Source organism: Siphateles boraxobius, unplaced genomic scaffold (assembly GCF_051911475.1).
Source record: "Siphateles boraxobius isolate OS27281-9 unplaced genomic scaffold, OSU_SipBor_1 84, whole genome shotgun sequence".
In the NCBI taxonomy this organism is placed as follows: Eukaryota; Metazoa; Chordata; class Actinopteri; order Cypriniformes; family Leuciscidae; genus Siphateles; species Siphateles boraxobius.
In genome coordinates this window covers 240,415-253,464 of record NW_027509213.1, presented here as the reverse complement: position 1 = coordinate 253,464, position 13,050 = coordinate 240,415, and the positions used below count along the sequence as shown (strand labels likewise).

The following is a 13,050-nucleotide window of genomic DNA, read 5'->3' as shown; positions in this document are numbered from 1 at the left end:
TATATCTGCTGGCCAATCTGTGATCATGTAAATACCAGCTGCCTAGGTTCTCTGAGCCATGGCAATACACACCCACACACTCCATGCCAGTCACATGATGGTAAATTCAAAGCTTTAATGATATTAATCTTTCAAAAACTGTCACTAGCCAATGCAAGATTCCATCTGTAGCCTTTTTCCCAAAAGTTACACTTTCCACAAGATAGCACAAGGCGAGTGATGCCGCTCAAGACTGCATGGTTTATCAGGATAGCAAGAGATCGTACTGACCTATATACAGTACAAGCAGCATACACACTCTCTCACACTCAGGCACATGGCTCCACTATTGCAAATACTCCACGCATTAAAAAAACCCACACACCTAGAGCCATGTGGTTTCATGCATGAGCTACAGCATGTTGTCAGGGAAAAACGGAGAGACCTGGAGCCAACGGAAAAGCAGCTAGATTGTTTTCAGCATAACAATACGCGTCCTCCATGTAAGGAAACTATAACAGGCTCAGTTTAACAAGAGATTGTGTCAGGATACAATACAATGGTAGGAATATGACAGACAGGACTTGTTTCTGACACATCCCGGCGATCACGCCCTGTATTTTCACATTGCATGCATGATAATGTAAATTAATATTAGCTGTGCAAACTTTGGGAAATCTTAAGGAAATCTACTGTAACCTTAATACCAAAGTTTCCACAGCTATATTCATTTATATTATCATGCATATAATGTGAAAATACAGGGCGCAATGTGTCAAAAACAAGTCAAGACAAGTTAAAATTAGACAATAAAATAAACAGTGCATACAAAACTTTAGGTTCAGTAAGGTTTATTTTTTTAAAGGAATACTTTTATTCAGCAAGGATGCAATAAATTGATCAAAAATGACACTAAAAAGTGGCTTTGAACTGTATTTTTTGATCAAATAAATGTATCCTTGATGAGCAGAAGAATTTTTTTCAAAACATTCAAAAATCTTGCCAAGCACCAACTTTTGAAAGTTATTTGCAAAGCAACATAATATAAAATTCAGAATTGATGTTTTAAAGCATTAGTCTTTATAACATTAGTCTTTAGTGTTTCAAAAAGTGAATTTATTTTAAATGCATTTAATCATATATTTTGTTTTACCTCCATTCATTTCCAAATAAAAAGGGAAAATGATCATATTTGATTAAACACCTTTCATTTTCACGCTTGCATTGTATTTAATTCATACACTTCATTAGTTCATGCATTCTATGGAAATCAAACCCATGAACTTGTTGCTATAGCACCACATTCTCTGCGGTGGAAGGATTTGTATATCACTATAAAGTGCTACAGAAATAAAACAACCCTGTTGTGATATGTTACAGTGATATAAAATTACTCGCACAAGATTTTAGTCATACCACCCCCAGCCCTAATAACAATGTGCTTCCTCCACATAAGGAAACACGCTCAGTTTAACAGAAGCTGGTGTCAGGATACACTGTGGAAACACGCTCAAAGGAAGCAGAAGCAGGGAACCAGAAGAAAGACGCTCAAAACGATGCTGTGGTTAATATAAGAGCGTCGTCACGGCGTGGTTGCTATGGCTGCAGTTGTCAGCATGGCACAGAGGGCTCATGTCATGACTGACAGCTGTGACAGCGATGTAATCCAATCCCCTCACAGTGTTCATCGGAGCCCCACTGCACAGAGATCTCGACGTGAACTGAGTGGGAGAGGAGCGCGTGGGCACCACAGTGGAACGGCGCCAGTTGTATGGAATATTACTCTGACAGAGGAGAAATTCACACTCGAGTCCTGTTTCATCTTCAAAGCGATTAGACAGAGAGGGAATAATCCGGTGGGAAGGTGTGACAGGGCAAAGTGTCACCAATATAAAATGGAGCTCACCAATATAAAATGGAAAAAAATCATTTTAAAAACGTTAAAAACAAGAAGAATACGGTAAATTTAGAGAGTTTTATGCTTGAAATTAAACCCTGTTTGCTTTCTTGATACAAGTTTCTGGTCATATTGTGATTTAAAGGCATAGCTCACCAAAAAAGAAATTTCTGTCAGAATTATTTGATTACCTGACCTTTCACCTGTCCAAAATACCTGAGAGCTCAAGCTATATTCAAAATTCCCCAGTAAAACAAGTTATCACCTTGTGAAACAACATTTTGTTCCACTGTAAATGGCTGCAATAAACTTTAATCGAATTTAATCTATCAGGGTTTCCAAAATTGGGGTTTGTGAGAAAAATTATTAATTAAATCAAAATGGCCAATTAAAATTAATGAAATAAAAACAAATCAATATAAAAACCGTACATAAAAAAAGGATTCATTTTTTTTGCATGTCATGTGACCATTAACTGATAAATAAAAAATAAAAAGGAAATATATTTACTTAGAACATAAGTAAATATGTTTATGTTAAAAGGGTTCGGCTCACAAAAAGTTTGCGAACCCCTGACATTGAATACTGCACACAACTTTTAAGGTTCTTTAAAGTTGTTTTGTAGTCCTTGTTGAAGCGTTACATACTGAATAGTTATGAACTGTCACTGTCTGAAAAAGAGCTGCATGAAAATACTCCTTTTATGTTCCAAGGAAAAAAATAACAGCATATGAGTTGGGAATGACATAATGAGTGAGTAAAAAATGACAGAATTTTCATTCTTGGAAGCATGAATATGAAGCATATGCTCACCCATATGGGTCACATAGATAATATGCCACAACCCACTGCAGTCGAAAATATCAATAGCTCATCAGCACAAAGTCACGGTGCTTGTGGAACAGTAAGCCGGGAGGGCAGGTATCGAGTAATTAAGTTGAGTAATTAGAGAAGATGAAAGACATTATTATTGGCATCGTGTCAGTAAATGAAGTGAACTGTAAGGGGGAGGTGCGACAGAGATGAAGCTCATGCCCGCTGAGCCTTTATGAAAGATCTGAAGGCGTCAGTGCCTGGGTGTAAATGTGGAGGTGCTGCCACAGCGAGAACTGGCACTACAAACAACACCCACATCAGAGAGGAGAGAAGGATGGAGAGAGAAGAGACTGTAAAGTTTTACACAATGGTACACAATTGTAAAGGGGGGGGGGGGGGGGGGGGCATATGAAGAATCACAAATGAAATCCATATGAAAAATCACAAATGAGATCTGTTTAAAATTCATACACAGCCAATAGATTAAATTGAGAATTTGTTAAAGGGATAGTTCACCCAAAAATGACAATTCTGTCATTATTTACTCACCCTCAATACAAAAGGAGATAATTTAATGAAATCTGAGCATTTCTGTCCCTCCATTGACAGCTATGCAACTACCACTTTGACACTTCAAAAAGTTCATGAAGAGATTGTAAAACTAAGTCATATGAATTGAGCGGTTTAGTCCAAATTTTCTGAAGACTCGATTGCTTTATATGATGAACAGATTGAATTTAGGCTTTTATTCACATTTAAAAAATAAGAAGTATGAATGAATGGGTGGTTTAATAATGTACACCGAAAACTAGAAAAGCAGAGGGGTAAAGGAGAGGGTCTGGCCTCCTGCCTGTTCTTTCACATCCAAGAGCCTGTCAAACACGATTATCTGTTGTGAGAGTCAAACTTACACATTCAGGTTCAGGTGAAAGTTCTGCTGAGTGTGTTAACTGAAGCAATCTGGGCACAATGCTGGGAGCAGGTTATATGAAACCACATCAAACAGCTCCTGAAACATTATAACCCAATAATCAAAACCCTGTACCTAACCCTAACCATTAGCTAACCCAGAGGACAATGACAGATCGATAAGAAAACCAAAGACATACACTAGCATTCAAAAGTTTGGGTTTGGTAGGATTTCTTTTAATGTTTTGATTCACAGTACTCATAAAATAGTAGGCAAAATGTACCCGGATGACCTACTTCTTCAGGCGAGATCCTGAATTGCGCATTCGATGGACACTTTACTATCCCATGAGGCCACGGGAGAGGATTTATGAATGACAGTGAAGTGACGCAACTGATGCTGGTAGTGACATGGCGAATGTAGTAGACCTGGATTACATCATACTACATAGCACTTTTTCTTTTTATGTCACAAAGCAAATTCGAAAATCTAGTCAACAATAAGTACAACTATATTTGTACATTTTCTTAAGAAAATGTAAGGGATTTCTGAGTGTGCAAACATAACAACAATGACAAGTTGTTTCTATGCAACTTGAAGTATCATTAATGCCTTTAGCACATTTGAAGTTTAATACTGTATATCTATAGTTAAAGTTATAACTACAGATAAAATCTATAGTTAGGGCTAAGTATGAGCAATATTAATTGGGATAGTGATGCTTGCCTTAGCAAAGAGTATACTGTATAAGTAACTACATAGTTAAAATATTTCAAATAATTCTTCATTGTGCACTCATTGTATTTTATGAGTATCCAACACCAGAGAAACCAAACTTCAGGAAAACTCACAGCTTTACTTACTTTGCCCAATAATCCACAGGAACAATGGCTATTGGCCGACTAAATGTCACTGCACTCACAAACAGAGTCAATTTCATTGAATTCTCTGAAAAGTGGAGTGTTGCTTCAAAAAGATGAAAGAAGACCTCTTGAATGTGCATTGTTGAGGTGCTCAGGGTCTCTAGGTGAACACCGGCGGTCTCTTTCATTCTGCTCTAGAGAGTTCAGAAAGACACCCACAGCAGGGATGTGAAGTTGGCTGACCTCTTTCAATTGGTATTGTCAGAGAGTATTAAGTATTTTCATCCCCTTGCTGAAGAGACGTCTGAAAAGATTTGAGGTCACATGTGTACACATGCTCTATTAAAAAAGTGAGCTGCAATGTAATACAACACCCTATAGCTGCCATGACCATTTGAGATGCTCTACATAGGCATTCAAATAGTAGTCATCATGTAAAGCAACAGAATTGACTCACAATTTGTTTCAATAAAGTGCAGTGTTGTAAAGTTGCTATATTGATAATATGCAAACCTAGCATTGCATATTACGAATATTGTTGGCTCTTTGATGAATGTTTGATGAATCTCTGATTGGCCAGACGGTTTAGTCTGTTTTAATTGGTCTATTCTTCTCTGATTGGTCACATGGCTCAGTTTGTTGTGATTGGTCTACCCTGCTCTGATTGGTCAGATGGCTCAGTCTGTTGTGATTGGTCTACTCTGCTCTGATTGGTCAGATGGTCCAGTCTGTTGTAATTGGTCTACTGCTTACAGCCCGTTTCAAAACGAAACTCCAATAGCATATCTGAACTTCAGCTCCGTAGTCTTCCTCACCACTTGATACACTGTGATAAGAACAGTAACGATGGTGTCTGTCTTAACGTATCAATTCAAGCCTGAGTACTCATCCTTTGGAAGTGCATGCAAAGCGGATTTGCTTTTGCAGTGCAGAAAACAGCATCTTATCAACATGTCGACAACACAAGCCAAACTCCAGGCCTCAGCTATAACTACAGTGTTTGACAGCAGGTCAAAGTAGACAAAGTAAGACTGGAATTACCATTGACCCATTTCACGCATTTCAGAATTGGCTCTTTCTTTTAGGAGGCAATAATAAATTTATCGTGCACTTTGATATTTGAAACTTTGCAGACCTTTTACATTCTTAAACAGCTACACACTACATGAAAGGTATTATCCGAAAAAGCATAATAGGGGCACCTTAAAATGCCGCTTGGAGGCAGCTTACTAGATATTTGAAACACAGACATAGAACAATCAGATCTACTCTATAAAGCTTTATGCAGAATAAATCTCAGTTTTAGTCTTTCTTTCTTACAATCCTTCTCAAACCATTTTTTCCCAAAAGAATCCTTATGCTTTTAACCAATGCTTTGTAATCATATGTGGTCTCGCACTAAGACATTGTGGAACATGGTGTAAAGGACTAATCCTCTTATGCCACACTAAATAAACTTTATGGATCTAGAATAATCTTTAATCCACCCAACACAGCCATATTAGAGATGCCTTGGTTTTAGCGTAAGCCCTGCCATTTAGATTAAACAAACACCATTTTCCCAGCAGGACTGAGACCACACACGCACGGCCATAAAGGGCGACCTATTTCATAAAAAGCTGATTTTTTAAAATAAACTATTATGCTGTAACACATTTACTGACCCTTTGAGGCAAAAAGAACTTGATTATGTAACAACTGTATGCCTTCACTGTAATGTGACAATATTGGCAAGGTGTAGTTCTTCCTTTGCTGAAATAGAGGGATTAAATAGCATTATTCCTAGAAAGACTGGATCTCACAACAGTCTGTTCTCGCTCTATCAGGGTCGATGTGTGGGTTTTACAAATGCTGTTTTTTACTACTGGAATTTAGGCTGAATGATATATAAAATATTCACAATAGGTTAACGTTTTTTAACAAGTAATATAAAATGAAGTAACATTTTAACATGCTCTTTATTTGTCATTAAGTTTCCTAAAGATTATGACACTTATATCTTACTATATGACAGTATTAAAAATTTTAATCTCAGATGAAGTCATCGTCAAAAATATGAGGGCTAATATTGCTTGCTTATTTCTAATATTTGCTTTAAAAAAGTGTTTTTTTTTTTCAAAAGAAATATTATAAATTTTTTAATTAATAAAAACAAGTAAACACTCAAAAACAACATGAAAATAAATAGTGTTGATTTAGTAGAAATACTGTCATATTGTTATCTCTTTTTTTTTTACCACATTCTACTTTTTGCAAATAAATGTTTAGAATTGTCTACAATGGTGTTTTAATTTTAATGAGAGTGCGTTTGACTGTGAGAAAAGCCCCTTTTAACTCAAATGGTATGTATTTGCTATAAAATTTATTATGTATCATAACTTTAAAAATATTGAAAACATGGATTGTTTTTAGCTATATCACCAAGTGCTATACTTGAAACATAATATATTATGGAGAGTTGAATATCCACAAATACTGTAATACCCTAAAATTAGCCTTGGCTCCACTCCTAAGAGTTAATGTCCCATTTAACCAGTGTACAGTGGCTATTCTGAATGTACAGAACACATCATCACATGGACACAAAGAGCGTTTTCGTGAGACTTCCACAAATATTACAGAATCTTACTCATTATTCCCTATGGGAAATTATGAGCAATTGGTGAAGAAAGTAAAATGTGACAGCGAGTGGAAATGGCATAATAAACATAATGAAAACGCTTTAGTTTTATACCCACTGTACACCAGTGCACATGCATCCAGGGTCACATTTCATCCTAAAGGAATACGTCCTATAATTCAGTGGTTAAAGTGTGCAGAGAATAGGATGTGCTCCATTTAGTGAGTATGAGCACGATCAAACTGCTCCTGGAGAGTTCACACTTTTAATGCGCAGTGCAATTAGGACTGCAGCTTTCTTAAATTAGAGCCAAATTTAGGCGCTTAAAAATAAGCAGAAATAAAAAAAATCAATCACACAAGGGAAATGTATTTTCCAAACTGTTCAAATGCCATTAAACATTCTGTGAAAGAATAAAATATTCAAAGAAAACTAGCGCGTCCTAAATTTGAAGCCCTTTACCAGGGCTCTGGAGTATTTTTTAACCAATTAAAGTAGGAAAATTTTGCTTGCCTGTAGGTCCATATGAAAATCAGGGTCACTCGGGGTGACATTAAAATGCATTTCCTGAAATGAGTTTGAAATTTCACCCAGCACATTTCCTTATCTGCCTCTCAGAATGAAGGTGACATTTAAGTCACCTACATTTAATACACACTTCACTTTCAATAACGCCTCTTATTTTGAGACGAGGAATCTTCAAAATGCTGCAAAATCTCTTAAAACAGCAGTTATTTGGAATATAAGTGGACTGATCTCATGCTCTTTGTCTTTCCTCGATAAACTACAATGCATTTGGAAACACACTACGTCTATGAGAACATACCTGACTTAAAGCATGTACAAAGAGCCAGTGTGTATGTGTGTGTCTGTCTGTCTGTCGTTTGTGTGTTTGTGTGTGTGTGTGTGTGGTGGTGCTTGGTAAACCTTACATTACGGGGACAAAATGTCCACACATAGATGGCAATATCTGAAATCCTTGTGGGCACATCTTTGGTCCCCATGAGAAAAACGACTTATAAATCATACTAAGTTATGTTTTTTTGAAAATTTACAATGTAAAAATGCAGAAAGATATCCGTGATGAGTAGGTTTAGGGGTAGAGTTAGTGTAAAGGGATAGAATATACAGTTTGCACTGTATAAACATCATTATGTCTATGTAAAAGTCCCCATAAAACATGAAAACAAAGTGTGAGTGTGTGTGTGTGTGTGTGTGTGTGTGTGTGTGTGTGTGTGTGTGTGTGTGTGTGTGTGTGTGTGTGTGTGTGTGTGTGTGTGTGTGTGTGTGTGTGTGTGTGTGTGTGTGTGTGTGTGTGTGTGGCAGAGTAAAGATCTTAACAGAATGCAACCTGCATGCTCCTGCTTCATTAACAAGCCTTATTATAGAGTCAACATGGTGTGAAGTGTGAGAAACTCTGACAGCACAACTTTGTTCTCGAGGGATTTTGAGATCAGGAGACAAGAGAGGAATCCAGCTTAATCTGGTTAATCTCTGCTCAAAGATTGGATAAACCCTGCTGAGGCATGAGCCACACACAAGAGTTCAGCTATTAACCATTCCTATTGGTTGTGAGTATAGCCAATAGGTTAGCCTACACCATGTCAGAACTAACCATGAACCAATACAAGCAAAACAATTATGTTCTGATTGGCTTTATTTGGTGAAACTTGTCGCATTGTTCTGTTAACACTAGTTAGGAAACAGTGTTACATGTTGAACACAACTTAAAAAAAAATTGTTGTAGAAAAAAATTGTTTCATTTTTACAAATAATTACAAAAAGTCAGCAAGAAACATTTAATTGAAAGTAAAATTTTGAAGTAGAAAGAATGAAATAGTATTTTCTTGTAAAACGTACTCCAATAATCTTCATTGACAACTGACAACTAAAATATGTACTCAATTAAATCCAAAAAAGGTTTGCAGAGTCCCACAAGCTTCTATGAAAAAACATGAATTGATGCTTTAAAAATCCAGAAACAAATATACTGATATGAAGAGCCTGAAAGATAAGGTCAACAACTTAATCTCTAAAGATCATGAAAAACAACATACCTTGTCCTGCTGAAAAGACCACAAAAGTTGGTTAGCAGATATTTGTTTTGATGTCCGTCACCTGATCACCAGAAGAATCCACTAGACCAGAACCAAAGCCAAATAAACCTGCTTGAGCCAGCCTGGAAGAAGTCTTTTCAGCTTGATAAGAAAAAGTATTACCAGCTAAATTAAAACACAAGCATATAACACCTCCTTATGTAAGTAAGAGCGTAATAGCGTATCAATCATTTAATAATAATGGCTTAGGTGTTTCTTCTGACTCATAGGACATGGGTATTATGCTCATGGATTCATTATGAAACCAGAAGAAAGTTACTGTTTTTAAGCAGAATCCACTGCATGTGGTCTCTAAGTTTGGCCACCTAATGCGTGTCCTAATGTGCACTTTGTGCACACATGGCTAGAGCTGTGAGCAATGCCTTCAGCAAGTAAAGGGAAGTGCTGCTTTTCTAACAGAAAGAGTACACTCTTTCTACATGAGCCGCTTTGATGTCAACTTCTATGATAGCACAGTTTTATAAAAACAATAAGCCAGTCCTCCACTTTACTTCGTGCCTAAAATTTCTCCTTGCTTGTGGAAAAATCAAAGTAATCGACGGCCTCTCATGATTTACTGCTTTAGTAACTATCTGTGCGGAACACACTGACATCCTGAATTTAAAAAATAATCCTTCTACAAATCGAATGATGCATTATTCCTCTTAATTTCTGATGCTACTCACTATTTAACCAAAAATAGCCAATAAGTCAAGGTTGCCGTAACCAAAACAATTTAGGCCAGATAAATACCCTCATTAATTAAGAATTCTTCCTGAGTCAATATTAGCCTGTTTTGAGACACATGAAAGCCGCAGCTGGGATCTGGAGTGGTGGAGGTCAGCGCAATAGCCTACTGTATATCGATAAAATAAGAAAATACTTCTTCTAATTGGAGGCTGAGGCACGTGGAGATAAGGACAAAATTGCTCTGGTCTTCATTTTAACATCAAACCCGCGTTCAGACAGCAAACAGGGAGGGAAATGTACAGACACCAGCCTGCCATTTAATCCTGCCTGCTTATTAGAAATAAAAGCACCAGGTATGCCAGGCGGTATCGATTGCAGCAAGAAAAACACAGCCATTAAGAATCACTTGAAGAAAAGCGTATAGGTTTTAACCATCATTTCGAGGCACATCGCAGCTGTACTCCCTTCTAGAGCACTTGTGTTTCCAGGCCTGTTATATGAACATCTCCATCATGGGGGATATCAGCCCTAGACAGCAGATTTATTGCTCTTCTGTGAAGCCAATAAACAGCAGAGATGTGAGCCAATTCCCCACAGGTTGAAGCCCGAGCTCTTCTACGGTCAGATTCATTGTGCATACAGTACATCATACGTCAAAACTAAATTTCCCTCCCCTTGAGCATTCTAGAAAGCGCAATAACATTATCACACCCGAACGCTATCACCGTCAAACGGCACAGATATGCTACTATCATGGATCTGCCCATCTAAGATACTCTCGGCTTTTCCACCAGATGTTTATCAATGAAATCTGTTGTTCAAATCCACTGATCTGTAATTACTGTGACCTACAGGAGAGAGATATGTAGGTTAAGTTTGCCTGCCGCTCCGCTTCTCTGCATGCATGTACTAGGGATGTTTTCACAGTATAAATCCCAACAGCTCATTTAATCTCCTTACGTGGTTACATCCTCTTTAAAAATTCACTAACATAGTGACAACTGCACATTGACTCGGGACGTCGCTCAGGCCAAAAGGAAAATCCAAACAGACTTTTGCTGATCACATACCAGGTTGCAAATGAAGATTTGATTTGAATGCTTTGTACAAACTGTAATGAAACTTTTTATCAGATCACTGATTCTCATTACAATATTAATGTATATGTTGTACTGAAATTAATGCATATATATTTTATTTGAAATAAAACTGTCCCAATAGAATGATTTTCATTATTGTATTATGAAAATTAGATTTATTTTATTGCATAACAGTAATGATATTGTTCTTGCATTACAGTACTGAGAATCAGGGAGTGAGATGTGTTTTCATATCATGAAATATCACAATGTAAAAATATTATGGAAAATTTAAATGAATAATTATAAATTATTTCCTTTATGTAAAACAAAAACATAAATATTAAATATAATTTAAAACAAAAATGTATGTATAATATTTTATATATTTATAATTATTAATATTATATAATTGACTGTAGCCTATAATATTATATTTTAGACATTTTTTATTATGGCAGCCTTTGTGAACAGAAGATGCGACCGCGAAACGCCAAATTCACAATCAAAAGTCAAATAACTTCCATTACTTTGTACCTCGGAGTTGCTTCCATTATATTGTCAGATTTCATTATAATAATGGTATGGCTCTTATCTAGCACAAGAAATCGAACAATCAGCCTGGGAAAATGGAGACAGCCTACTGTGCGGAAACGGGGACACATTCTCTACAGTGCAGACTTTGAGAATCAGAAATTAGGATGATGAGAAATAATTCAAACACACTTCGCTCTCGCAGAGCTGTTTTGAAGTGAGAGTGAAGACCTCTACTTGTCCTCATTCATCACACCAGATAATAAAACGAATTACAATGCAACTTTGTACAAACAGAGGACATCTGGAACCTTCATATCCCACTGACATCCATCAAGATACTTATGGAGATAGCTGTATACCTGTCTCCCAGAAGTACAGCGACTTCCCATCTCCTGTCGTTTGGGAGCAAACGCTCCAGATTCCACAGAGCAGTAAAATTAACCTCCATAAACTCAGGAACGCTGTCCTTGCACCCCTAACCCCAAGTCCCATGGCTCCCCTGAATCGGGTAAAATCCACTCGGTCGGGGGGAAAAGAAACCCCAATGAAAGCAGAGAAAGAACTTCAGTCGCACAAACTGAAAGAGTTTGCGTGCCTCTTCAGCGTTCCCTGAAGGAAAGGTGCATGTGGCGGTTTTCCTCGTCTTCTGCTCCTTTGGTTGACTGGTGGGAAAAGGAGAACGCTTTGGCTGAACAATAGAGAACGGCAGCCACAGTTACCGGCACTGCTGCTGTCCTCTGCCTACTGCAACTGACTGACGCCGCATCTCTCTCTCTCTCTCTCTCTCTCTCTCTCTCTCTCTCTCCTAAGCTCAGGGCACAAGGACGCTCCTTCGCCATGCTCCTGTGACGCTAAAGAAGACAAGATAAGAGGGGAGTGCTGTCGCTAAGGGAGGGAGGGAGAAAGAGGGAGATTTATGAACTCCATATTGCACATTTTTTGTGTCTGCGTAAGGAACTGCAGTTGAATGAAGCGAGATGATAAATACGGTATCAATGAAAAATTCTTCAATGTTTCGAGACGCCAAAAATGTTAAAAGGACCACTGAAAGCTAATAATGCATGCAGAAGAAAGTAAAAGCACGATATCAAAATGAACACAATTTACTTTCTTAATAGATGCTCCTGGATGTTTTGTGAACAATGTGCAGATATACTAAACATACTACAAAATATACTCAATATACTACAAAAAAATATTTATTCAAAATAGAATTGTGCCATCTTTGCTCATGTACACTCAAATCTGAATAAATTATTATCAAACCAATCACCTGAGCTGTAATGGCCATTTGGCTAATTACTCTGGAGCCACAGGTAAATGAAAGAATTTCACTCTGAAATGCGTCATATTATGGATATTATTTATGGACATTATTTTAAGTGCAAATTTACACTACTACAGGGTTTTATATGGTTTTAAACAATGTCATTTACAAACAGTAGCAATTTATTTTAAATCACACAATCTTACTACGTACTCAATCCATTCTCAGCATATTGACAGATTACGGATTGTGAAGTCATTCCGCGGGCAGAGATCACTAAATCTTAATGACTGTCT

General features: G+C 37.2%; 1 protein-coding gene across 2 annotated transcripts in view; it reads right to left on the bottom strand.

Annotated features, from left to right (window-relative positions):
• The window catches only part of thsd7ab (thrombospondin, type I, domain containing 7Ab), a 137,028-nt gene extending 124,735 nt beyond the window's left edge, over positions 1-12,293 (bottom strand). For both annotated transcript variants that reach the window (XM_077221638.1, XM_077221639.1), the window contains exon 1: positions 11,847-12,293. In XM_077221638.1, coding sequence (XP_077077753.1) covers positions 11,847-11,979 — 133 coding nt within the window. In that variant the 5' untranslated portion in view covers positions 11,980-12,293. The remainder of the gene's footprint in view (positions 1-11,846) is intronic.
• Between the last annotated feature and the right edge of the window lie 757 nt (positions 12,294-13,050).